Source organism: Colossoma macropomum, unplaced genomic scaffold (assembly GCF_904425465.1).
Source record: "Colossoma macropomum unplaced genomic scaffold, Colossoma_macropomum, whole genome shotgun sequence".
NCBI lineage: Eukaryota > Metazoa > Chordata > Actinopteri > Characiformes > Serrasalmidae > Colossoma > Colossoma macropomum.
In genome coordinates this window covers 5,974,881-6,000,660 of record NW_023494785.1, presented here as the reverse complement: position 1 = coordinate 6,000,660, position 25,780 = coordinate 5,974,881, and the positions used below count along the sequence as shown (strand labels likewise).

General features: G+C 42.6%; 1 protein-coding gene across 3 annotated transcripts in view; it reads right to left on the bottom strand.

Annotated features, from left to right (window-relative positions):
- The window catches only part of kmt2ca (lysine (K)-specific methyltransferase 2Ca), a 249,803-nt gene that overhangs the window by 9,742 nt on the left and 214,281 nt on the right, over positions 1 to 25,780 (bottom strand). For 2 of the 3 annotated variants that reach the window (XM_036581780.1, XM_036581789.1), the window contains 27 exons: positions 24,504 to 24,602; positions 24,135 to 24,182; positions 21,719 to 21,856; positions 20,091 to 20,120; positions 19,773 to 19,907; positions 18,618 to 18,762; positions 18,225 to 18,451; positions 18,075 to 18,148; positions 17,771 to 17,965; positions 17,045 to 17,191; positions 14,803 to 16,677; positions 14,360 to 14,691; positions 12,462 to 14,242; positions 11,545 to 11,656; positions 11,244 to 11,310; positions 11,088 to 11,151; positions 10,721 to 10,953; positions 8,184 to 9,833; positions 6,805 to 7,011; positions 5,676 to 5,840; positions 4,961 to 5,099; positions 4,536 to 4,683; positions 3,942 to 4,120; positions 3,565 to 3,701; positions 2,538 to 2,805; positions 1,393 to 1,532; positions 109 to 207 (listed from right to left, as the gene is read on the bottom strand). In XM_036581780.1, coding sequence (XP_036437673.1) covers positions 109 to 207; positions 1,393 to 1,532; positions 2,538 to 2,805; positions 3,565 to 3,701; positions 3,942 to 4,120; positions 4,536 to 4,683; positions 4,961 to 5,099; positions 5,676 to 5,840; positions 6,805 to 7,011; positions 8,184 to 9,833; positions 10,721 to 10,953; positions 11,088 to 11,151; positions 11,244 to 11,310; positions 11,545 to 11,656; positions 12,462 to 14,242; positions 14,360 to 14,691; positions 14,803 to 16,677; positions 17,045 to 17,191; positions 17,771 to 17,965; positions 18,075 to 18,148; positions 18,225 to 18,451; positions 18,618 to 18,762; positions 19,773 to 19,907; positions 20,091 to 20,120; positions 21,719 to 21,856; positions 24,135 to 24,182; positions 24,504 to 24,602 — 8,834 coding nt within the window. The remainder of the gene's footprint in view (positions 1 to 108; positions 208 to 1,392; positions 1,533 to 2,537; positions 2,806 to 3,564; positions 3,702 to 3,941; positions 4,121 to 4,535; positions 4,684 to 4,960; positions 5,100 to 5,675; positions 5,841 to 6,804; positions 7,012 to 8,183; positions 9,834 to 10,720; positions 10,954 to 11,087; positions 11,152 to 11,243; positions 11,311 to 11,544; positions 11,657 to 12,461; positions 14,243 to 14,359; positions 14,692 to 14,802; positions 16,678 to 17,044; positions 17,192 to 17,770; positions 17,966 to 18,074; positions 18,149 to 18,224; positions 18,452 to 18,617; positions 18,763 to 19,772; positions 19,908 to 20,090; positions 20,121 to 21,718; positions 21,857 to 24,134; positions 24,183 to 24,503; positions 24,603 to 25,780) is intronic. The other variant, XM_036581798.1, reaches the window with a different exon arrangement.

Below are 25,780 nucleotides of genomic sequence, written 5' to 3'. Positions count from 1 at the left end.
GAAGCCAATGACAATTTAGCCAATTTTTACTCTTACAAGTGAAGATAAAGTAAGCACTAAGCAGACTGTCCAGTAATCTAACATCTGATATATTATCGCATGGCTTACCTTGCTATCTACTGGTTTGGTCTGCATGGAGGATGAGTAGAGAACAAAGCAGTTGTGACTGCAGAAGACGGCGTTGCCCTCGGCCTGGGTTTGGCCCTCCTGTAGAGAGAACGTGTCAGAGCAACAGTGCCACATGCTCCAGGGAGGCTGGGAAATAGGGTTATGCCATTTCCCACCTATCGCCCCAAATGATCATTAGACAGCAAACTTGAATAGCTAACTGAAGAGGTGGAGATCAAAGGCTGCATTACGCCACAGTCTTTTTGTTGATGCCAAAAGGACTTATTAAATCCGCATAGAGTAAAGATGTTGGGGGGGTTAGAAGGGGCACAGTGATCAAAGTTGCCTGCTGATTTGAATGACCAGAAATTCATGGTCGTGCAATTAACTGTTTGCGAGCTTAGGCCTCTTGGGGCTGTGCGTGACTACACTCATTTCCCTTGGGTAATGTCATTTAACCTGGTATTTGTAGCAAGAGTGGATTTTCACTTCCCGTTAGGGGTTGGATTAGCATAATTAGGGAGTTGCTTTGGGTGGAGTGGGGGGGGGGGCATTCACTCTGAAAAGCCTTCAGCCTGGAAACTCTTCAGGTTGTTGTGAAGTCACCCAGGTTCCAAGGAGCCATGAGAACAGAGTCTATACCTGTACTCATGTTACACATATACTCTTTCAAGTCTTTGGGGAACATTAGGCTCAATGACCCAACTGGAGACTCATAATACAGCCTATACAGTCAGATCAGGTTCTCTGAATCACTAAGCAACCCAAGCCATGGTCAACAGGCTGAATTAGTGGAATTAGACTGTTATTGTTCCTCTGTCAACTTTGCATAACGTGTAAAATGCTTTGCTTAATATTCAGTAGGGAGCAAATATAGCTTAATATTTATTTTTAAATGAGCAACCTACATATCCCTGCTACAAATAAACTTTGTTTCCAGCACGTACCATCTACAAACAATTGGGCTAAACTGTAAAATACAGTGGGGTTGGTTGTAACAGTCTCTAAAAATCTTGTAAATCGATGCAAAACAATTAATTCAAGACAGTTTTTTTTTTTTTAATCTTTCCAACAGTCAAAAAGAAATCATCAAATAAATATGATGAGTGAAAAGAGCATGTCGAACATGGCAACACTTCTTTTGAACACAAAGTATCTATAGTGTGTTTGATTAATCTGTGCAAAAAGAAAAAAAAGTACCTTTTACCCAGTGTTTGGTTGCTCTGCCCTACTATATACTGGAGGACATGCAAACACTTGTGCACGACTACTTTGTATGTATACCTGTTTATGGCTGGGGAAGTCTTTGGTAGACTTGCGGACTCCATTTCCCAGAACCACCACCTTGCAGTTGGCACACCACTGTGGTTTTTGCCCTGGGCTGCTGTCGTCCATCTGATATTCCGGTCTGAGCGCAGCTGGACCTGGAATACAGCAACGTGTCAATCAAACCCACAGACGTGCAGCCAAGAATATAAATAAGTGGGGGGAAATCCTAACAGAGTACTTGAGGGAAGCATAACACGATGAGCCACTGCGATTGAGTTACATAAACATGTCTGAGAAAAAGACATTCCAACATGACAGCTTGGGGGAGCTACACTGGCCAACATTTGACAAGCATGGTTAACCTTCAGTATACAGTTACAGGAGTCGTTCGAACAAATCTCAGTGACAGTTACGATGTTCGAAACTTGTTCTGTCTCAAGCGCTTAAGTTTGTTTCAAATAAGTGAACTTTAATTAAACAGTGGTGCTTCTCATACAAAATTCAGATCTTTTCCAATTTATGGTGAGGTGTCAAACGATTTAGGCAACAATTCACTGTTATTTCAAAGCACTTGAAGAAGCTCTTAAATCACTATGTGAAGCACCCGAGCCCATCTGATGAGGGGTCTGTCTTTTAAGTCAAAAGTACAAAGCTGCGAGCTAACAAGCACTGTCTGCAGGCTAGTCTACAATCATTACTGGCTTTCGTTAACATGTCACATCTCAGACATGATCAATAACAAAGCGCACCCAGGGAAAGGAGAAAGCCCCCCTGCCCCAGACGCCCCCCGGCCAGACACTGATGCTCTTTTCACCAGCCCTAATTTGGAGCGCAGAGAAAAAACTAAACGCGATTCACCTTTATAAATGATAAAGGGAAAAGTACTTAATGACAAGATTATTGTACAGCCATTTTTAGGAAATAAGACCTTTTAAAATACTCAAAAAAGAGAAAAATAACAGATCACTATGAAAAGAGTGAGAATGAAAACCAGTGACTCAAACCACTTGAGAGAAACATCAGTGACCTAATTTGAAGAAGCAGTTAAACCCTGCAATCATGGGTCATTAGATATTGACAAACTGCATCAATGACTGCAATTTGTAACACTTCGCTTCCAGCTGTCCCCGAAAAAGGCCTGTTGGTGCGAGTCGGCTCACCCGTGCTGTTGAGGGACCCAAAGTGCTGATTTGGGGGAATCATTCCTAGGGGACCTGAGGGTCCTGGTGGTCTGGGGAACCTCATGCCAGCCTGAGGAAACAGAGAAACTTGCCGGGGGTCCAGCCCATGGGTCGGAGGGACCTTGAGGCCAGCTAGCATGGCCAGAGAGCTTCGGGGCTCTGGGCCTGGCGTGCGGGTCACCTCGTAGTTGGCAGGGACAGGGACGAAAAGCAGGTCAGCTACTGCTGCCACCACTCCCTGAATGTTCTGCAATACAAACAGAAACAGGAGTAAGGATTTATTTGGATATTTGGCTAAACCATTTTCATTTAGTCTATAGCCTTGAATTCTCAGTGTCCAAATCTGAAATTTTTAATTGGTCCACACGTTCTCTGAGCTTACCTGAGCACAAATCGGAATACATTTTTGAAACTGACCAAGCCATATGGGTAAAAAACTAATCACTTAATTTATCATACTGAATTTAATTTGATAAAGTTTTATCACTCATCATATTAAATTCAGTGTTTTGGCCACAGAGGACAACATATTTACCACAACTAGAACTAGAAAACCCAAATCTGATTGCAAATAAAGGTATGAAAATTACAATAAATAAATGTATGTGCCCTGCCAAAGTATCACTACACAAAAATACTTAAGATCCACCAGGACATGTTCTGTGACCTTATTCTTTATTTTAATTTTAGCTGTCAGGTGTAAATAAGCTGAAAACAATCCCTTAAAAATGCTTTATAAACTCCATGTAAATATCAGTCCACATTTTTAGCCCAATTGTGAAAAGTTAATGCCTTTGACAATAAAAAACCTCAAACTTTAAAATATGACACTTTGGCTCCAACCTATTCCAGAAATCTGCCAATAAAGTTCAAACCCTGTTCACAACAGTGCATTTGCTATGCAAGTAATAAATGCAAGCTGCATTCTACAACTGTGAATCAAAAGCGAATAAAGTCGAATCTATTTAAGAACTTCAGCTGGCATTATAAAAATGGTAATACCCACCTCTGCTGCAGCTTGGTTTAGAGTGAGCGCTATGGACATGAGACCAGTCTTAGAATAGGATGAAGACGGCTCAAAATGGGATCCGAAGAAACTGCTCTGAGGTTCTTTCTTTACCTCCCACTGCTTGAATTCAGTGCCTACACGCGAGAGAACCAAGTCAGTGAAAGAGAAAGTGAAATGTTCTCAAATACATACCATGAAAATGCATATGGTTGCTTATAATGAAGTCAAACTGGCGTCATGCTGTAGCACACTACTAACTTACATTGACTGTCAGGAGCTCTGCCACTTATGTTGAAAAAAGTTTTATTATGAGAATTTATGATGTTTATTATGGGCTTTGTTAGGCTCTCTCCGAGATTATGTGATGAACTGACCTTTCCCACTTGCACTGGGCAGCATGGGGATGGTGGGAGACACAGCAGGGGATGGAGGCTCTTCCTTCACCAGAGACAAATCCGGGTAACGGCCGATCTCCATGCCCACTACGCTCTCTGGAGACGAGGATGGGACGAAACTGTCTGGGGTGTCTCTGTCGCCACAGTGATCCTGACCCCTGTAAGAAACAATTTTTTAAAAATATATATAAAAATGGGGTGATTGAGCCAAAAACTCTCTTATCTACCTTATTCCCTCATTCAGATGCTGAGGGCTTGATTAACTAAACCAGGTGTGTTAAATTAGTAGGTTGTCATTCTTAAAAACTGCTCAATTTAAAGAGGAAATAATATGCTAGAGTAAGAGAACACCACTAAAAAATTGAATATTTTGGAAAAAAAAATTGGCTTATTGACAATGTCAATAAACATCTTTACGTAGGCAAACTATTACAATTTTACAATTGCTTGTAAAATATTTTAGAAAATTTAACAATTCAATCTGACTTAGAAATACATTTATAATTAACCTTTTCCAAAACAGCTAAATCAACCAATCAACCAACCAACCAATCAATCGTCAGTATGTCTTACCGGAGCTCCTCCTGATTGGTGTGAGGGGGTGTGGGGAGAGAGGCCGGCACATCCACAGTCTTGGGTCCCTGAGAAATGGCCTGAGCCAGGAGGTCCTCCTCTCCTCTAAATGGAGTTGGGAGGTGCTTCGGTCCCATGCTTTTGGAAACTAAGAGCAGACAAGAACAATAATGAACTACAGGGCAATTTGAGTATTTTGGAACTAATTTTACTTTTACAGACATTTGAGAGGCAGCAAAGGGCAATTAAGCCCAAGTCTAGCCAATTTACATTAACAACTGAACGATTCAATTAATTGAATTAGCTTGTTTACATCCAACATACCATAAACTTAACACAGCTTCACAGCTAATTTACAACTTATACATAGTCCCAGTGGTTAGAAACATTATGTTCCTTTAACTACAAGGGAGACCATTTCGTACCTTCATGCCCACTCATAACAGCTTTCCTGGCGAGCTCCTCGGCTGTAGCAAAGCCGTTCACCATCTTCTGCCTGGCCACGGGAGGCGGAGTAGGTGGGAGAGAGGCAGGAGGCGTTGGAGGGTTGCTCAGGTTGTTTTGCTGCATGGTGAAACAAAACAAACAAAAAGGAGAGAAAAAAAAAATTACTGACTGTACTCAGCTCACACTTTTCTCCGGTTTACCAGCTGCATACTATGCTACTTCAGCCTTGTAAAAAGTCAAACGTTGAGAGACATTTTATAAAAAAAAAGTTTCCTGCCAGAGATTCAAGAAAAGCAGCTACTGCTGAGCTAAAGCTTAAAGCAGAGCAAAGTTAGTCTGCGTTTCTGTTTATTATTTTTTAGCCTACACTAGTATATTAACACATACTGAGACATATTTACAGCCAAGACGGTAAACTGGACATAAAATGTTGCGGCTCCCAAGGTTAGATTTTTGTTGAAAGGACAAAATGGCTCCTCTTAGTATTTGAAAAATTAGAACAGCAACTAGAACAATACCAGCACCTTGAGAACGATAAACCAAAGGTGTTGGACTGTTACATTTAAATTCATGAGCACTGAATATAACAACGCTTTTATCCTTCCAGCTGCGTAGCAGAATTTGAAGTCCATTGTTTATGTTCAAGCTAGTATGAATTCCAGATTCTTGACAAACTGGACAGTAGAACCAGACCTTATAGATGAGCTGAGAGTAGTAGTCCGACACTCCGTCCAGTGACGCACTTCCGAAAGAGCCTGACAGTCGGTTTTCTCCGTTTAACTGCCCGCTGCCATACGGTGGAAAGTGAGCGAAGTTTACCCCAATTAGGGGCTCCATCAGGGGCAGCAGGGAGAGCTGCTGTAAGGGAGGAGAAAAAATAGGATGAGTTGAAGGAACAGAGCTTTTGAAGAAACAGCATTCTGGAGGTACAGTGCCTTGAGGCCAATTACTAAAATATAAGAGGACACCTCAGATTAGACAACTGAAGAGCATACTTAAAAATCGATCACAAGATGAAGACTCAAGACTAAGAACGAATATACTGCAGTATTTGGCTTCAGGATGCAGAAATTTCAGTACGTGATGCAGCAAAAAATAAAAATAAACTGGAAAGCTTAAGTAAAGAGCACAGTACGCATCCTCATTTCAAACTCCTGCCTTAAAAGCAGAATCAAAATGACTGAATAAAGATGGCTTATTATAGCTATCAGCTCACTATAGCATAGCGTGCATCCATAACCAGCATGACTTGAAAGCACTCTCGCACTATTAATCATTTTTTAATGCAAGTGCACTGAATGTTCCATTTAAAACCCTGTAAGGGTCTTTCACAAACTCCATTTAATGCATTCTATGCACACCTATCCATGCCAGCACTGCAATTAAGGCTTAATGAAAGTAATTACTCCTCGAGATGACTGTAATTAAGGAGGTACATTCGCAGAAAAATCAACATTCTGTATAAATTAAGACTCGTGTGGCTTTAGGACATTTTCATCTGTAAGGCATTATGAAAAGTTGGTAAGGTGGAAAAGCACTGCTTTTAAGACTCTGAAGTCGCAACACTTTATTTTGACGGCAGATGCTCAGCCTGTTCTTAACGGACACTGAATTAAATAGGTTTTCAATTCAACGTCACTTTTTACAAACCCTAAACCTAATACTCACTCTAACCCAAAACTGTAACGCCACTGAAGACCAGCTTCACAAGAGAGTTTAACAGTTTGAGCATAAACCATCAAAATCAATTGTGACCTTTAAAGCCTGTTTGTTATATTTACGAGTGACACATAAGCAGTATGTGCAGCTGCCGAGTGTTTACCTGTTTGAGTTGGGTCATCAATGTGTCGGTGGAGGAATACACCACCTGTCGCTCCTCCTGCTCCTTCTTCCTCTTCTTCCAGCGAGACTGAGGTTTCTCAGCTCCCACCTTGAGGGTCCTCTTATTGCGCTGTTTTTTCTTGCCTTGCTCTGGCAAAGAAGGTTCTAGAGGATCTGTATTGTCTGGTACTTGGTTGTTCACACCACCCTGTCAAGAAAACACATAACTCTTCTAGTCACTCACAGGGTGAGTCAGAGGAAACAAACAACTTGTAGTGGTCAGCTATTCACAACTCCAGACCATATCTTCATCACTACTTTTTGAAATTCACTGAAAAACAATGACTCTTTAAAAGGAAATTGCAAAAAATTTCAAAATTTCTGCATAACTGAATTGTTGAGATGTAAACAATGTCATTTGGAGTGTTTTGATGAGAAATGGTTCAGTGTAGAAAAACATACAGATTCTATATACTATCCATACCAACTAGTGAACCTAGAGATTTGTATACATAATGTTGATAATGGTAAAATAAAAAAGTGGTAAATCTGAAAAAGTACATTTTATCTGGGGACTATTTTATCTTACAACCCCCTCTCCACCATGAATGGATTTTAAAAAATGTTTTAGGTCAGAACTACTGCAAAACAAGTTCTCACAAATCAGGCAACGTTTGTTTTGTGTAAGAAGTTTCCGTGAGGTAGCTTTAAGAGACACTACATATATATATATATATACACACACACACACACTACTATATATTTGGTATTTGACATTTTGTAAGGGTAACGTAGCTAACAACTAATGGAGTCATGCACACTATGTCTAAATCATCAAGCACTTGCCTAAAACCATGTTGAGTTGTTAAATAATCTCAAAAAACACTTGCTTAAAGGCCAAAAATGAAAAATGAATTATTTGAGGTGACCGCCATTTTTTCCCACAGTTGTTAACTTGCACAAACGTGTGTACGTTGCAACAGACAATTTAACTGGGCACAATTTCATCTGGCTTTTTAAAAGTTTTAGATTTTTTTAAATGTTTTTTTAAAATAAAGCAATTCAGTTGTTAATTGCAATTATCTGTGCAGCAGCTGATCGCCAGCAAAAAATTCATGATCAGGACCGGCCTGCTATGTGGCTTCTAATACTGTGTAAGTGATGTAGATATCTATAAAAAATGGACATAACTACATCTATCTTTCTCTATCTTCACTAGCATCATGGCTCCAGTGACAAACCAAAAAAGCAAACAATGATCAAGCACGCCTTTGCTGGCTGACTACGTTTGGGTTAGAGGGGAAAAAAAAAAAAAAATTCCTTTAAGATGCGTTTTGTTACACTTTAAAAATTCAGTTCATGTTATATTTAAGTTCTTACCAAACAGTTGGTGGAATCCAGCTTCACAGACCCTTTACTGTCAGCTACTCCCTCTTCCTCTGATCGCAGGCTGTCATTAGACGCCTGGTGCGTGAGGGGTGTGCTTGGTGGAGGAGGTGTACTTTTGTTCTTCAGCAGATGTTTGAGTAGTTCGTTCCCCGAGTCGCCCTTGGTGCTGTGAGATGGACTCTGCCCTGGGACGCTGGGGGAGATTCCTTCGCCACTCTCCTCAACCTTCACCATACCTGTGTGCTCCAATCTCTCCACTTCTGCCCCCCGACATTCACTGGCCTCCAGTTTCTCCTGTTTGATCTCGTGGGCTTCATCCAGGATGCTCCGCTCTGTTTCTGAGCCCATGCTAGATTGCCTCCTCAGCATTGTCCCACCGCTTCCAGAAAGCTGCCTCTCCAGCTCTGATGAAGGCGGCAAGCCAGGCATGGAGGACGACGGATTTGACAATTCAGAGGGTTCCTGAGCGCTGCGTGTGGGGGTGGACGACGTGTCTGAAACACACGGGGTCAGAGGGGCAGTCAGGTCCGAGTGTGGCGTGGAGGGCGTTTTCACTGAATCTGCGTCGTCGTCTTTCTTCTTCTTGCGGTTCCTCTTTTTCTTCCCCTTTTCCTCTGGGATGATATTGGAATACAGCTGGATGAGAGACTGACCTGAGCCAGGGTAATTAGGAGGCAATGGCGTGGCTGACTCCATTCCAAACAGAGGGCCTTCAGCTCCACCCTGGAGCATTGCTTGCGGCCGAGGCTGACCTGGGATGAAGTTTAGCCCATGTATCGCCGGATTCTTTGGCCGAAAATTTGGCCCCATTTCCTGAGCTGGTGGGAAACTGCCGCCCCCAGGAATGGGCCGTCGCTCTCCGGCCTGCATGAAGGCTGGGCTGGGGCCACCAAATTCTAGAGGTGGTCCTCCTTGCTGGGGAAACATGGAGCTCATCTGCTGCTGTGGCTGCTGAGGTCTAGTAGGCTGCATGAAGTCTTGAGGCAGGTCAGCGCTGTAGAAGGGCATGTGGGCCAGGCCTTCCCGGTTAGAATCTGGGGCCATGCCAGCACCTTGCTGCTCCAGCTCTAGTCTCTGCAAGGCTCTCTGCCGCTCCACTTCCTGCATCAGCTGCACCCTCTGCCTCTCCTGCTGCTCACGAAGTCGTTCACGGCGTTCACGCTCCTGGAAACCCTCGCTGAACGGGTTATTGTCGTCAAACTTCACGTGAGGGGTGGCTCCGCCAGCTCCGCCCCCATGACCCCCAGGTACACTGCCAGGTTGGCCAGGTGGGCCACCTGGCACCAACCCACCTGGGGGCTGTGCCGGAGGCTGGCCAAGGTTGGCTGGTGGCATTTGAGGAGGCAAGTGAGATGGCATCCTGGGTCCACCCATGGGTGCAGGGCCACCTGGGTGCCACCCTGGCATATTAGGCATGCAAGCAGGGTTGGGCTGACCCGGGTGGGGCTGCATGGGACCCATCATAGGCTGGCCCATGTGGGGCCCACCAGGCATCATGCCAGGGGCTTGGCCTTGTATTCCTGGCATGGCCTGCATTGGATTCATCACGGAGGGTGGTTGGAGGCTTCGCTGCTGCTGTTGCTGCTGCTTGACGCGGTATTCCTCAATAAGCTCAGCGTGTTCTTTTTGCTGCTTACGGATCTACAAAACAGAGAGAGAGAGAGACTTTCCACTATCAAAGATACAAGAACATGCAGTACATTTTTGTTAAATTAAAAGAAGATATCCCTGAATTCGATATAAGGGCATATTGTATATGGCACATCTTGAGAGAGAATGTATATTCTGTATGCCACAGCTTAAGAGAGAACATATTAACACGTTAACAGTGGCACTAGTTAATACTGTAATGACACAGTTAAATCTTTCAATATTTTGATACTGTTAGTATCATGTTTTTTTAAGGTAAGTTGCAGTCAGCTAGGAAGGGAGGGTGGATAATAGGCAAAAATTAAAAAGAAGCAGGGGAGAATAACAGGTCTATGTGAGTAGGCTGGCGTGAGATTGATTGTGAATCAGCCTGGAGTCACTGGAGGGCTAAGCGCAGTACGATGTGCTTAGAAGAGACATCCTCTATTTCCCCTTTATCAGCTATGCTCGATAGAGTGGAGGCCTTGGGAAAATGTTGACAGAATGGAGCAGGGGAAGAGATAATGTCAGAGAATAAATCAGACAATGCTCTGTTCTGGGGCCCTGGATTCACCAAGGTCTCTGCTCTCTCCGGCACAGAAAGGTCACCACAGTGGGAAATAATTAGTGGAGCCTTGCCCCTCCCCTACACAAACAAAAGGTCTTAAAGTTTAGTTGCCATATACTCTTTGTATCAAGAGGAAATAGATTTCTAATAGCAGCACAGGACTGCAAATGTTTCCTTGCATCAACAGGAAGTAGGAAACTGAATTTGTTATTCAATATCATTAAAACTCTCTAAATTCCTTATCCTAAAAAAAGTATTTTTACATGGATACGATTTCCACCCAGCACTCACTGTATGTTGTGTACAACACGGCTCTAAGGAGTGTCTTTACCTGCTCCAGCTGCTTCTGAACCACGCTTTGCTGTTCGGTCACATGCTTCAGCTGCTCTGCGTCCTCCTCTGGGAACTCGCGGCCTGCCTTTTTAGCTGTACGCTGTTTTGCCGAGAGGGCCTTTTTAGATTTCCTGTGGGCCCCAATCTGGTCCTCCAGAAACTTCTGCTGCATCTGAAGAAGTTGCTGAGTTTCTTGAAGCCACTCCTCATATTGCTTTTTCTGAGAGTCATCTGAAAATAGGTCGACAAAACCAAAACATTATTCAAATAAAATCACACATGCACCATTATTCTAACTTCACACTAACACAGTACTGAACCAGAAACAACTAAAATACAAAAAAGCTAAAAAAAAAATCACTTACTGACAAAACCAGGTCCAAAATTAGGAGGGTTCGGCCTTGCCAGCTGCGGTATCAGCTTGCCGTCCTAAAAGTAAAGTGCTGTTAATGGCCCGGCAACTAGTGTCATGCATTAAATATTGCCTATTAAATATAACAAATATAGGTTTGTGCATGTACCTGTCCAAATACATGTGGGGGGAAACTGACTGCATCTGGCCCATGTGCTCCTGGCATCTGCTGCATTCTGTCCCAAAACAAAAAGTATAGTATTTACTTAACATGAGTAACGCTAGCCTTCCAAATCCCCCTCTTCTAACAATGCTGTTCTAATAAGAAACTGCAGGCAAATGGCTTAAATGCTACTTAAAATAGATCTATTTTACAATTATCAAGGATCCTTTGGAAATTACCTTCAGTACAATAACTGAGTATGGTAAAAATGTTTCCTTATAACTAACTTATTAAATCGCTGTTTTACCTGTTCACGACCATGGGTGTCATCCCCATACTATTCTGTGCCATCACTTTATTGATTCCCTTTAGGGCCACCATCTTCGCCTTCATGATCGGGTCTGTAATGGCGTCAAAGTCTATAAAGGTGAAAATCACAGCGAAGGCACAAAAGCTTCAGTTACTGAAAGTTGTGAAGTTAATATTCTTTTGACCTCAATTTCATCCATTTCCAATAAATGGCACCTTACTGGAACAGGGCTTAAATTATTCAAGATACACTCCGAAGAAAATGGCACTAGAAAGCCCCAAAAGTGTTTCATTGTCAGGGACAATTCAATCTAACATACAGGTCTCTGTTACACTACTTGAGATCTTGAGAGAAGAAAAAAAGCTTAAGTAGTCAAGTTACCAATGTTTGGAAAGCAATTTTCAAGATACATTAGCATAAAAATACATTCAAACACAGGAGTATTGGAAGTTACACAGCACTTGCAGTTATTGTAAAACAGGTGAATGAAATAAAGGCAGAAACAGGCTATTGCTAAACACAAAAAACAGAAAAAAACAGTCCAGCCCAAGAAAAAAAAAAAAAGAGAAAGAAACAACTTTAAGGTTACAGCCTGTTCTGCAATGTATCTGATACAAAATGTGCAAGATGTACTTCACTTGCTCATTGTTTTCATTATGTTTATGTACTTTTCTTGTACGTTTTATAAATAACGTAATTTTTAAAATACAGAAAAATCATGGTCCACTTTGAATGGGGAATTTAACCCTGGTCTCCGTGTGCATAGTTGTACTATGCTTATGCTTCTCCAAAAAAACAATATCACTATATAAAAACTGAAATTGGGTGATAAATTGTGAATATTCGATGCATTCCGCTGTCCCAAGTCAAGCGCTTTAATTCACAAACAAAATACTAACATAAATAAAACTCACCAATATTGGGGAAAAAGGGGTCATTAGAGCGCTGGCGAATCATAGCCTGCATCTGCCTCTGCTGTTGTTGCTCCTGCCTTTCCTGGTCCAGCAAATCTTGAAGAAGGAGGGGCTGCTCCTCTAAGAGCAGTGGCCTTTTTGTTTGGCTCTGTGGTACTTTTGACCCTTGCTGTCCTACAGACACTTGTGAGAACATTGCCTGCTGGGCCTGTGGATGGAGGGTGTGGGGAATGGGCTGCTGGCCACCCACCATGGGTAGGTTCAGATCCACTTGTTGTCCTGGTGAAGCTCCAAATCCTTGGACTGGCAGTTGCTGGTTGCCAGCTGGCATCATATTTGGATTTCCCAGTGATGCTCCATGAGCAAGTGATGGATCCATCCTGTGTCCCATTGTCATTCCAGAGTTCATCCCATTGTCTTGTCCTTGCAGCATCATCATAGGCTGGGCAAGATCACCCTGGTGGGGAGGCACCACAGAGTCAATGCCAGAATCTTCAAGTTTCTCCTTGGTCAACAGGCTTGAAAGTACTGGAGCAGGGCCAGAAGAAACACCTGTACTTGACAGCCCAGACTGCTGGGCTGATCCCTCAAAGAGACTGGATACATCCCCTTGGCTGCCTTTACTACTCAGAGGCCTGTTTTCACTCAAGGAAACACCACAAGCAGAAGGGTCTTGGCCGGCCACTGAACCCTGTTTGACTTCTCTTTTAATAGTGCTCTCTGTCAGCAGACCACCAGAGCTTTCTTTTGACAGGCTCTCTTCTTGTTTGACATGACCAGGAGGCTGACCACCCTCCAGTTTACTCACTGGTTGAGGGGTCAATGTACGTCCACAGGGGGCACTTTTCTTTTCCGACAGCTCCTTTTGAAGGTCTGAGCTTTCACCATGGTCATCCTCTATGGGGTCACTAAGATCTAGCTCCTCATTGAACATATCCTTCTTGTCCTCAAGGTTCAGCTCAGGATCAGTATAAGCGATAAGGTCAAATTTCCCAGATTCAATGAAATCATCAAGATGGAGGTCATTCGTCTCTAGATCTAAATCCTTGCCATCATCTGTGTCAAGGTTCAAGTTTTCCAAATCATCATCGACCAAATCTTTAACCTCCACATCCTCAAGATCCTTTACTGCTGAGTCATCTGTGTCCAACTTCACCTCAATCCCATCACCACAAGGCAACTGGATATCCTCAGATGGACCAGGGACTGCCACAGGAAGAAGAGCAGGCTGGCCAGAACTAAGTGCCTCACCACTAACTGCATGAGTGAGTGTGGTTGACAGTGGAGGATGTTGTGGAGTGGTATTCACTGGCATGTTGGCTTGTTGATGCAAGTTTTCCATGCTAGTTGACATCTGCAGGTGACCAACTGATCCGTGCTGAGGTTGGCCCATGATGGGATTCAACTGCCGTGGTCCCTGGTTACCAGTGAATGCCATATTTTGTCCTCCCATGAAGTTAGCAGAAGGTCTCTGGGGATGATTAGGATGGTCCATCATATTTGGTGGCCCAAAGGGTAGTCTGACTCTGTTCTCTGGAGCCCTATGGCGAAGCTCAATGAAAGGCTGGCCCATTATATTATGTTGCTGCACTGGAAGGCCTCGTGGTGGGAACGGCTGGGGAACACCCATTTGAGGGTTGCCTGCCACTGCTCTAGGGAGATCAACTGACAGAGATCTTCGCATCTGTGGTGGGACATTATCAGCCATTGGCCCACCCTGCATCTGGTGGGGGGGCCTGATGAATGACTCCTGACCTGGAGCTATACTGGAAAATCCAAATCTGAAAGGGAAAAATAAAAAGAATTCAGAGCACTGGAGTATATACTGTTGAAACAACATTATGATAGGACAGCCTTAGATTTCTAAACCTATCTAGATTTCCAATTAAAAAACTCACCTAGGCCCTTGTGGTCTAATGCCCATATTGCTCATGTCTCTGGGAAATGGAGGTCGGGGACACTGGGTCTCATCAGTGAATGGTGCTCGCTGATCACCAAGTAAAGGTCCAGGAAATCTCTGACCTCCCTGCATTGGTGAAGCTCTCAAAGTTCCAGGGTATGGAGGTGGAGGACGGCCAAAAATGTCACTCTGTGGACCAGAATCTTCCTGTGACCAGTGCACTGGAGTCCCAGGGGCATTAGTGCCAGTAGCATCTTGAAGTCCCTTCTCCTGTCTAATGGCACACTTCTGCTGCTGCTGTTTCAGGATCAACTGTCGTAATCTCTGACGCTAATTGGAAAACAGAAAAGAATACCATCAGAAAAAGAACAAGCATATAGTCAGCTTTTTTAAATGCGCCTCAAATAACACGAAGAAAATCACCTTTTCAAAATATCATACCTGTTTCAGTTTTTCCTCCGTGTCCCCAAGTGCTGGCTGCATGGTGTTTTGAGCATCAGAAGAGCAGTTTGTAGATGATGGACCATGAGCCAATCTTTCCCCTGACTGTGGACATGGAGTTACAGAGGCTTGTTCAAAGGGGTCATGAATTGGTGTTTGATTAGGATTAGTCTGTGGCAAGGTGAAACCTTCATCTGAAATGCCAGGGTGTTTTGGGGTTTGAGAACCTGGGCCAGTCGGACGAGCAAATGGATCTTGGATTCTGTTTGAAGCCTGATGGCTGAATGGATCTGAAGGATGAACCATGGGCGCTGGTCTTGGGGTTCCAGGAGGTTGAGCGTATGGGTCAGTGAAAACTGGCCTTGGTGTTCCAGGTGGCTGGTCGTATGGATCTGATTTGACTGGCCTAGGTGTTCCAACAGCCTGTGTATACGTATCTGTGTTTCTCTGACTGCCTGGAGATTTAGGATATCTCTCCCCTGGGGCTGGTCTTGGAGTGCCTGGCATTTGTGCATACGGATCCATAGCATGAGAAGGAGATTGTCTGCGGCTAGCTGGCTGTGACTGAGAAAACTGTTCCATAGAAGTAGGTCGAGGTGTTGATGGTGCCACTGAGTATGGATCGGAATGTGGCCTTGGTGTACCAGGTGGCTGGACGTATGAGTCATGAGGTCGTGGAGTACCAGGAGGCTGAGCATAGGGATCAGCCATTTGCTGAGAGTAATCTGGTCTAGGTGTAGAGGGTGCCTGTGCATATGGATCCCTTTGAGAATGCCTGCTCATGGACAAATGCTGGGTAAAGGGGCCTCCAGAAATCTGACGCATGATTCTGCCTTCATTGCTAAAAGCATCTCCCACTGATGGGTGAGGAGTTAGAGGCTGATGTGCATAAGGGTCACTTTGTTGACCCTGAGAGAAGCCATCAGGCGGTCCACGTCTCATGCCTTGCTGTCCTGTACCAAAAGATTCTTGCTGAGACTGTGAGGGAGGCATGGGAGTTTTAAAGAGTGGCACAGAGCCAGATTCATTACTTCCTGGGATGGGTGTTAACAGTGGCCTTGAGTAAGGGTCGGAAAGCACCATACGGTTGTGTGGCATCCGCTGGTAAGCCTCGGATCTATGACCTGGCCTGGTAAAATTGTCTCCTGATGCCGTATTAGCCAACATGTACCTACCCTGTTGCTGTTGCTGTTCTGATACAGGTCCAGGCCTTGGGGGACCAAGGGGTTTCACAAATGGGTCAGATGGCCTGGGCGTGTCTGGCGGCTTTGCATACATATCAGCACTCGCAGATGTGGGTGAGCCAAAAGACTCGTGGGCTGGAGAGGGCCTGCCCCTCTCTTGCAGGTCAGAAATTGAACCTCTACGAGGTGTACTTGACCCAGATGGTGGGGGTCGAGGGGTACCCACCATCTTAGCATATGGATCCCATGGAGAAGACGGACGGGAACCAGATGAACCAGGAGAAAACATCTGAGGGGACTGAGGCTGTGATGATGACCCTTGTGAGTACTGGGTGTCCTGAGTGGGAGTCTTTGCCAAAGACGATGGCGGTGGTGGATGGGGACGCAGAAATACATCATCTGAAGATGAGCTTGAGGTTGGCGTTCCAGGAAGTTGGGGCCTCACAAAGCTATCCTTAAGTGTTGTGGGCTGTAGAGGGGATGTGTTGTCCCCACTACTGTGCTGGGGTGTCATGGGACTTTGATCCCCACTGTTAAGGCTGTCTCCACCTGACTGGGCACTGAACTGTGGCTGCTGGTGGTGCTGTTGTTGCTGCTGCTGCTGTTGAAGCTGCTGCTGCTCATTTTTAACCTGCTCAAGCTTCTGAGTGGCCTCAATCTTCGCCTGCTGCTTGCTCTTTTGTCTCATTTGCTGCCATGGAAACAAACAAACAGGAAGGGAAAACACTTCAGTTGATGAAGCCATTAGAATGCACTGAATTTTAATTTCATGATGACATGGTGCTAAGAATGCTCTCTTTCCTTCAATCTCTAAATAAGCTTTGGAATTTTAAAAATGAGTTGTTAAGCCATGCAGGGAAAATGTGAATGTGTGCATAATAATATGGTGATGAGAAATGTAAAGGCCATTACTATATGTTTCAGGCCAAAGGGAATTGTCAATATACCAACTTTTCCTTCTATAACTCCACCTACTAAATCTTTTGCACCTTGTAAACTTTTCTTTATTGGTTCTTGGCAAATGAATGCCAGAACAGTGCCTCGCCTTGGGATCTTACCAGAGAATTTTTTCCACATCCTGCAGCTATAGTTGCCTGGTTGGAATGTCCAAAAAGGACGTCTTTATTTGTTGATTTTATGCCTTTGCTTTTTGGGACCTTTTCCTGCTGCTTCTTAAGGGGTCCCCACATCTGATTTAACTCTCCCTTTTCAATGCAAATTAAGAATTAGTAGACTGCACGGCAATGCCAAACGTAAATAAAGAAATGACCACTCAACCATGCATTTACACAACATCCTGCTATAGGCCATGTTCAATTTACACATAATAAATCATGCATGTCTCGATTATTCTTGTAGAAAACATTTAAAATAATGCTGATTTTCATTCTAAGGTTTCTCAACATTTAAACTCAAAGCACTTTTTTTTTCCAGGCCACATGGGGCACATATAACAATAACCAAATTAGTGCTGACGCTGATCAAAAACAATTGAATTTTCCACTAACTGGGTCCCAGATTCAATTGACCTAAACATGAACTTTGCTCTAAATTCATGTGGGTATAGCCCCCTCCCGTTCCAAGCTTGCAAAGCACACGATGACTTCATGAATTAGTTTGTTAGTCACGAAGTGTACAAAGTCAAAGTCAATTCATCAAAATTTTCTTATTGTTAGAGCCTTGATCAGGGGTTGAGAAACCCAGCTTCATACTGCCACAGCCTGGTCCCACATAAAGCATTAAACTAAAAAGAAGGAAAAAAAAATCCTGGAGCTGTCAATCACCTGTCTCAACTTCCACTCTTGTTCATGCTCAGACTCCTTTTGTTTCAGTGGGTCTTTGAAGAGCAGCTCAGTGTCCATGGGGATGCTGGGATCAAAAGGGTCAGGAGGCTGCTGCTGTTGCTGTCTCTTCATAGTGTCATTAGACAGCTGAACTTTATTTATGCGAAGGGCTGCTCGGTTATCCCGAGCCTTTTGCTGGAAGGTAGAAATAAGCAAGAAAAAAATCAAGACTTTCAAGATTACAAATGAATTTCACATAATATGATCAAATCCAAATCCTAAAACAATGATAAAATGCTCTTACCACATATGGGGCTCTTTCTTGCGAACTAGCCTTTCTCCATAGTTTTGCAATTTGCTTTACCCTAGTTGACCAATCTGTGAAAGAAAGTACGTCAATTAGTCTTTGAACATCAGCTGCATCCACTCAGTCATTCCAGGAATAGTCACTCACCTGGAAACTCTTCTCTCAGATTAGGAAAGTTGACATTGGTATAGAGGACAGGCGCCACAGTGGCCATCTCCCCAAGAGTCTCCTCTTTCTCCCACTTCAGAGTACTCCTCTGGGCATTGGACATGGTGTCTGTTTCTGCCTCCGCTGGAGGGGCTGGACCAGGCATGGGAACAGGAGCACTCCAGGGACCCACCATATCACTCCCCATCTGGCCAAACTTCTTCTCCCTATGGAAATGCATTTCAAGCTGTTACACTCTAATCAGAGTAAAAAAAAATTAACTATTTTTCTCACTACTGACTGATATTTCACTGCAGTGTTTCTCAAATGAGTGGATGTGTTGGAGCTAATGCGTCTTCTCTAGCTGATGAGGTAACACAAATTCAGGCTCACCTCATGCCTTCAGGGAAAGGCATCCGGATGGGAGAGAAAGTGCCAGAAACGCCAGCTCCAGGCATCATGGCATTCGGAGGAAAGACAGGGTTTGCACCCATCATACCATTCATTACAGGCATCCGAGGGAACATTCCACCATCACCTGCAATTGTAACCATGAAGGTATTTGGTATACTGAGTATTAGGTGCATTATGTTATGTTAGGGGATGTTCAGAAACACTGTCAAACTCTCGAGCACAGTTTTTGTTTATTGTCTATGGAGCAAAATGTACTGTAGCTGAAAAGTACTTGCACAGGGTATGTCATGTTTTAAAACATAAGTTGGGGAGGGGTGGGGTTTCAATTTCTGTGCTGAGCACCCATGAAAAAGCTCCACACATCATCGCAGCTGACCGGATCATTATCAAGGATGCCTTCTCTTTAGTCACTCATCCAACATAATAAATTTATTATTTATTGCTGTTTTCGAACACTCAGATGTGTGCAACACTTTATTACACAATGTCAGATTTGAAATGTTTATCAATCATCTTAGTCTTTTGCATTCTTTCAAGTTCCTGTCTCATGTGTACCTACTTCTCAAACGTGTTAAGAAGTAGGTCCTTGTTTCTTTTTGACCCTTTAATGCTGACAAAAACTATTTCATCTACTCTTTTCTCAGATTTTTATTCAGTTTGTGTCACAAACTACCTTTTTAAACAACAAAACATATGAATAGAAATAAATCACACCGTCATGCTTCACTGTTACTCTAATTAAACAAATCAATAATAAGCTTTTAGCGATTCAAATTCTTTTCTAAACGAGTTTACACTATCGCACTAAAACGTGAATTCAACAAGAAAGGAGGACCCTTGTTTGTATATAGTGAGAGATAACGACACAGAAAGCTGCACATCTACATGCTGAAATTGATGATTTTACTCATGTCATAATGAATGCGCGTGCAAACATAACTTGCATTTGTAAACACATTAACGGAACTGAAACGAAATGAGATTTGATGTTCTGTGAAACTAGAGACTCAAATTATCAGGGTAAGGAGGGAAGTCAAAAACAACTCACTGCCAAGCAGCAAATTCAGAAGTGTGTGTTGTATACTGCCTTGTCTATTCATGAGTACACAGTGAAGAGACAGCTCTAAGGCATACCTGGGCCTTTGTGTGACATTGGCATGACTGGCACATTGGGGACAGGATTGGGAGGCTGTGCTAGTTGAGGAGACTGGCTGGTGCTTGGGCTTAGCACTGCTGTAAACAGGTCTTCCACTTCTTTCCCCTCCAGCTCTAAATGGAGAGAGGACATCTAGTTAACATTTAAGGCTGCCATGGTGCACTGCATTATGTACAACCCGGACACATGGGTACCAGTGCCATGTTACGCTTGTGAAATCATGTATTAATCATTTTTTACACAATTTGCCAAAGAACAATAATTCAACGTGGAGGGAAAAGGGAACGGGTACAAACCTGGAATCTGAAGCTTGCTGAGAATGGCCCCTAAAAAAATCAGACACATAAATACATATATTAAAAATGTTAAGTGGATATTTAATCAGAACAGTATATTTATGTTGCATCTAAATGGTTCGTAGAAAATCGTAAGTCTGACAGAAAAAGAAAGTGACTAAGCAGTGATAATCATACTTAGTGGAATATGTTTGAAGAGGAAACCGATATACAGTTTATAAAGCTGTATCAACAACGCACAGTTTTTAGCAAATTATGCTTCTGTGTCACTAGGAAATTTGTACAGAAGCACAAAAGTTTTGGTCAAAAATGGTCAAATTACTATGCAAACACACAGACCTATGACTCTGTCAAGGTCTAACAACAATCTAACACTTTACAAATTATTTTAATGGTAAGGAAAATTAGTGATTGAAAACAATGCTTTTCCTTCACTCTCCAAAGCTGGTCATTAGACCAGGTATGTGCACAAATGGACCCTGGGGAGGCTTGAGCCCCTGACCATTTGTCCTCAGAGTGTAAAAGTGTCCTCTTGTTTAGTGCATATAATAACTATATAATATACTGTGGCCTCCATTCTTCAAGATCTAATTCAGCAAGATGAGGCTCAACCTCACCCTGGTAACAGAGCCTGTGGGTCAGTTTGGGATCTATGAAATTTAGCACTTCTTCTGGTGGGTGCCAGCAGTTCGCCTCAGCAGTGCTGACCTGCCACATGTCAAAGGGCTGGACGTCCCATCAATAAAGCTCTGATAATCTCTTCAATTAAGCATCACAATCCATAAGGTGGTTATTTTGAACAACAACCAAACAACATCAGCAATAAAGGGTGTTAATAATTACACCAACTTTGTGTAATTGTCAAAAAAGGGACAGAAGACTCTTAAATGAAGTCATAAAGTACTAAGTAGTGATTAAATGATGTAGTGAGTCATGCTGTAGCTTTGCATGCTGGCCACTGGGGTTCAAATCCTTGCATAGATAATAACATTAATTTCTTTGGCTGCCTTCAGAAAAACAACAGCAGATCAACAATAAAAACGCTGGCCATGTGAAACTATTTCCTGGTTTCGATGAGGAACATTAGACAAAGCTAATTTGATAACTAGCTGTCTATCGAGAGGAGATACATCCAATAACTTCTCCACAACAGGTTTGATATCACCAGAAAACACAACATCCTACTCGATACACAGAATACTGCAAAACAGAAGCAGAAATGAAAGTCCCATCTGTAGCCTCAGTTTTTAATATGACCAAAAAACAAAAAAAAACAAAAACGTGTAACTAAAAATACTGAAATTCACTGTACTGAATGCACTCTTGTTTTTTTGTAGGATTTTGTAGGTACATACTGTTCTAATTAATTAAGTTTATGTTAACTGTATTTACCTATAATCAATAATAAAGCTCGTTTTTCATCATTAACTTGTAGTTTGTTTCATTCAATAGTGGAAAAAAGAAAAATAAAACCGGTTTTGGTTTTCGGCTCAGTGTCCCCTGAATTTCGGTTTAAGCCAAGAGTGTTGAAATTAAGATTTTTTTTTTTTTTTACTTGGATTAACATGGATTACAAACTGTTCTCTTTTTTAGCAATTAGTTAAGCTTGCTAAGGCCTGAGTCCTCACCATCAGTCACCATCTTGTCCAGTTCAGGGCTCAAAATCACATCCAGAGGTTCTTCCTGTAGCTGCCGAGGGCCCCGGGCAGGGGCAGGCTGAGGGGTGCCTGAGGGATCGTCAGGGATGGCCCCAATGTCCAAACCAGCTGGGGGCAAGAAAGGCTATTTAGTACTCATTAGTTTCATGCTTAGACAAGGACATCTAGTGAAAAAACCAAAGCCCATCTGAAAAAAGATCATGTGGGAAAAAAAATCCTGAGCTGTCAAACTAGAGAGGCTAAAATCAGTGTTGACAAGCAATTTATTTTCTACTGAGTCTGAGAGCTCAGAAAAAATAAGAACCAGAGAGGGAGAGGAGAGCGAGGGCCGATCCTTCATGTCATGGTAAAATAATCTTTCTACATGCTTATGTTTCTTCCACCTCTCCCTCTCCTCCCCTTAACTCAATTTTCCAAGAATAACAGGAACCTAATTTGTGTTGCCTGTCCAACCAAGTGTGAAAAAAACTGTACCGCACCAAAAATAGCCGTTCTTTCATCATCTTGTATCCTGCCATATTAGAATAGATGAGGGCTTAATCAATAAAAAATACAGTAGGCGACTGCAATGATTAATCATAATAAATGCTGTCATCAACATCAAAAGGCCAGAGATTGCGCTCAGGAATTCTTGGCAAGACTATTATATTCAGTTAGTGGAAAAACAAAAAGACTTTAAAAGGGGGGGGGTGACCACACAAACAGCAGAAAAGTCAGAGACCACCCTTTATTTTACTTAATTTCCAGTCAAGACGGCCATGAAGGCCATTAAGTTCTTCATTTATCAATGTCAGAATAAAATTGAACAAAATAATAAAAAGTATTAATGACATTTATTTTTCCAATCTTTACCTAAAACTACACAAAAGCCTCAAACACCAAGTGTCATTTCTGAACTATCAGTATTTAATCTGTCCACCTTAGCGTCACTTTATCTATTCCATTCTTCCAACCTTAAAACCAACCAGTAACAGCTGCATCATCCCAACAAAAGCTGTTCCCAAAGGAGTCACTGACATGATTTTCCTTATAAAACACACATAAGGAACTACCCTAACTCACCTCAGCTGCCTTCAAATTTCTCTCATGTGCATCTACAATGACTAAAAGACAAACTTACGAGGAGATTAGATATAAGAATCTATCTTCATAAGGAAGGAGTGAGCCCAAAAATAGAGTTAAAAAAACTGCCCCCATCAGATAAACAGCACTTAAAGCTTTCATCTCTGAGAGAGAGGAGAAAATCAAGCTGCTTCAGATCTGAAAACATCCACAGGTGTTTCTGTCCATCCTTCCACTGTGAGAAGACGACTCAGCGCTGTGGGTCTGAAAGGATGTGTAGCTGTTCAAGAAGAACCTCACTGAGAAAAGGAGACGGACACATCAAACAAAGAAGCTGAACGATGGACTGACCACCCCAGAGTCCAGACCTCAACATCACTGAATGTGTTTGATTACTTCAGAAAACGATCAACCAGCTTCTAAGACTGAACTTTGGAGGTGTGTCTGCAGATTCTTTGAGGAACTGAAAGTGAGTCTCCTGAAAAGAATGGAAGCTGGAATAAAGGTAAAGAGTGACACAGTAAATACTTAAAAACTGATACCATATTTAATTGTTGAGGCTTCTGTGTAATTTTCTGCTAAATGGTTTCTACTTTTTCCCTCCTTACACTAAAAAATGAACTACTTGTTCTTAACGGCTGTTTTGATTGGAAATTAAATAAACAAATAAATAAATAAATAAAAGGATGGTCTCTGACCTTTGCACAATATTGTACTGACACTTGTAACCTTTTTAAAAAATGAAAAATAAAACCACAAAAATCGCATAACTGTCTCTCATCAAGGCCTAGGACACTGGTCTTACCTGGCCCTCTGTGACAAAAAAAACTCCAACTAGGAGAGTGTGTCCTTTCCAGCAAAAGGTTCTTTAAATTGTGTGAAATGAAACTTGCGCTTTAACTTGACCTTTTTTCTGCACTTCTGCTGAGGTTACCGGCTGGGAAACTCAGGAAATTAATTATGAAGCTGCCCCTCACTCAGTCTGTCTACGCTTACCACTTACCACGTCTCCCTAAAACACTCAGAGGTGTCAAGGGGAGGTGCTGTCAAACCCAACATCACTCTAAGGCAGTTTAGCTCAACTTGGCTTCAAACTCGGCATAGAGGAGCATGCAATTCACGAGTAGTTAGTTAAATCAAAAGGACAGAAGTCAGGAGACACGAGAAGAGCGTGAATGCACGCGTGTACATGTGTAAGGAAGGGAGGATTAGAGAAGAACAGAGGCATGCACAGAGGAAGTGTGAGAGAAACGTTGGGGGGCCGCCAGAGCGAGAGAAGGGGACAGCTCTATTCCTACAGCCACAACTGCCACCGAGCGCTTACCGAACGGAGAGGGGGAGCTGTCCACCTGGAAAGGGCATAAATCAAGACCTACAAGAACCCAAACCAGATAAAAACCAAAGCATTACAAATCAAAACCCAAAGTAAAGCATCGCAAAGCAAAAACAAACAACAAATGTTTAAAAAGAAGATGCACAGCATGCAATGAGAAACTAAGCAAACAATGCAGCAAAAATATGCAATAAAATATGTGAACAGTGTGAGAGGAAAAGGTAAAACTCATAAAAAGGATGACACGAGGATGGTGCTGACCGTTCCAGCAGGGGAGTGTGTTAGCTAGAGCATTTGCAGAAAGGGGACAGAGTTGGGAGACTTTTAGCTGGAGACTAAACTCGGGGATGGGGGTTCTACCTGAATCTGGGCCTGGCTTGACCAGGTCATCCGACAGCATTCCCAGGAGATCATCGTCTGACTGCAGAACCAGCTCGGCTAAAGGGTCCTCTGCACTGGCTGGAGATTGAGAACATAGGGGTTTCTGAGCCTATTAGCATCTTAGTAGCTTGATTAAAAAATAATAATAATAATAATAAAATCGACCACTGAACTGGAAGAACTTGACGTGCTAGATGTAGAAGTTGAAAGTTTGGTAAGGCATACAACTAAAGTAAGTACACTTAAAAGCTGACCCCAATATAGTAACATATTGGTTATAGTCAGATTAAAATAGCTTCAAAGGGGAAAAGCAAAAACCAAAATTCAAAACAATGGCAATATAAATAAATAAGGGCTGTCAAAGTTAACACATTAAATACTAATGCCACTAATATTTTTAATGCCATTTACACATTTACCTAGTTTGACCCCTCTAACCATCCACTGCAGTGCAGGCTGAAGCCCAGCTGCAGCTCAGTCTATGTTGCTATGACAGAATCCATGACTGTAGCCCTCTCATTCAAAGAAAGCTTTTAAATGGCCTATAAAGGGAAACCTTCAGCACCTTGACAGTGCTCACAGGAGACCTATAGATAAACTGAAGCATTTAAAGGAATGCTAATCTAGCACTCCATTTTGTCCTTTCAACAAAAATCAAACCACCTTGAGAGCCACAACATTTTATAGGCTAAAAAATATTATATAAACGAAAACACAGACTTACTTTGCTCTGCTTTAAGCTTTAGCTCAGCTATGGCCACTTTTCTCGCATCTCCAGCAGGAAACATTACCAAAAGTGGAACAGTTTTTTGTAAAATGTCTCCCAAGTTAGATTTTTTTACGAGACTGTAGTCAGCTTCTCATTCTCCACCTTCTTGTTCGAATTTTCCCGTGCCTGCTGCACCATTTAAGGTGGAACGGAAAAATTATTTCTAAAGAATGAACTAATGACTAAAAAGTCACGAAGCTGAAGTCAGCTTCTCATTCGCCAACCGGGAAAATTCGAACAAGAAGCTGGTGAATGAGAATGAATGAGTATTTTCCCGTTCCACCTTAAATGGTGCAGCAGAACAAGAAGCTGGCGATGGAGAAGCTGACTTCAGTGTTTGAAAGTTTCTCACTGCAGATTAAACGTATCAGGAAACCAGCTGAGTGCTTATAAACGCAAATAAGTCCATTTGTCTCCAAATTATTGATGTTCATCTTAAATCTCTCTCTTCACCTACTAGCTAGGCAAGACTTGTCTGTTGCTATGG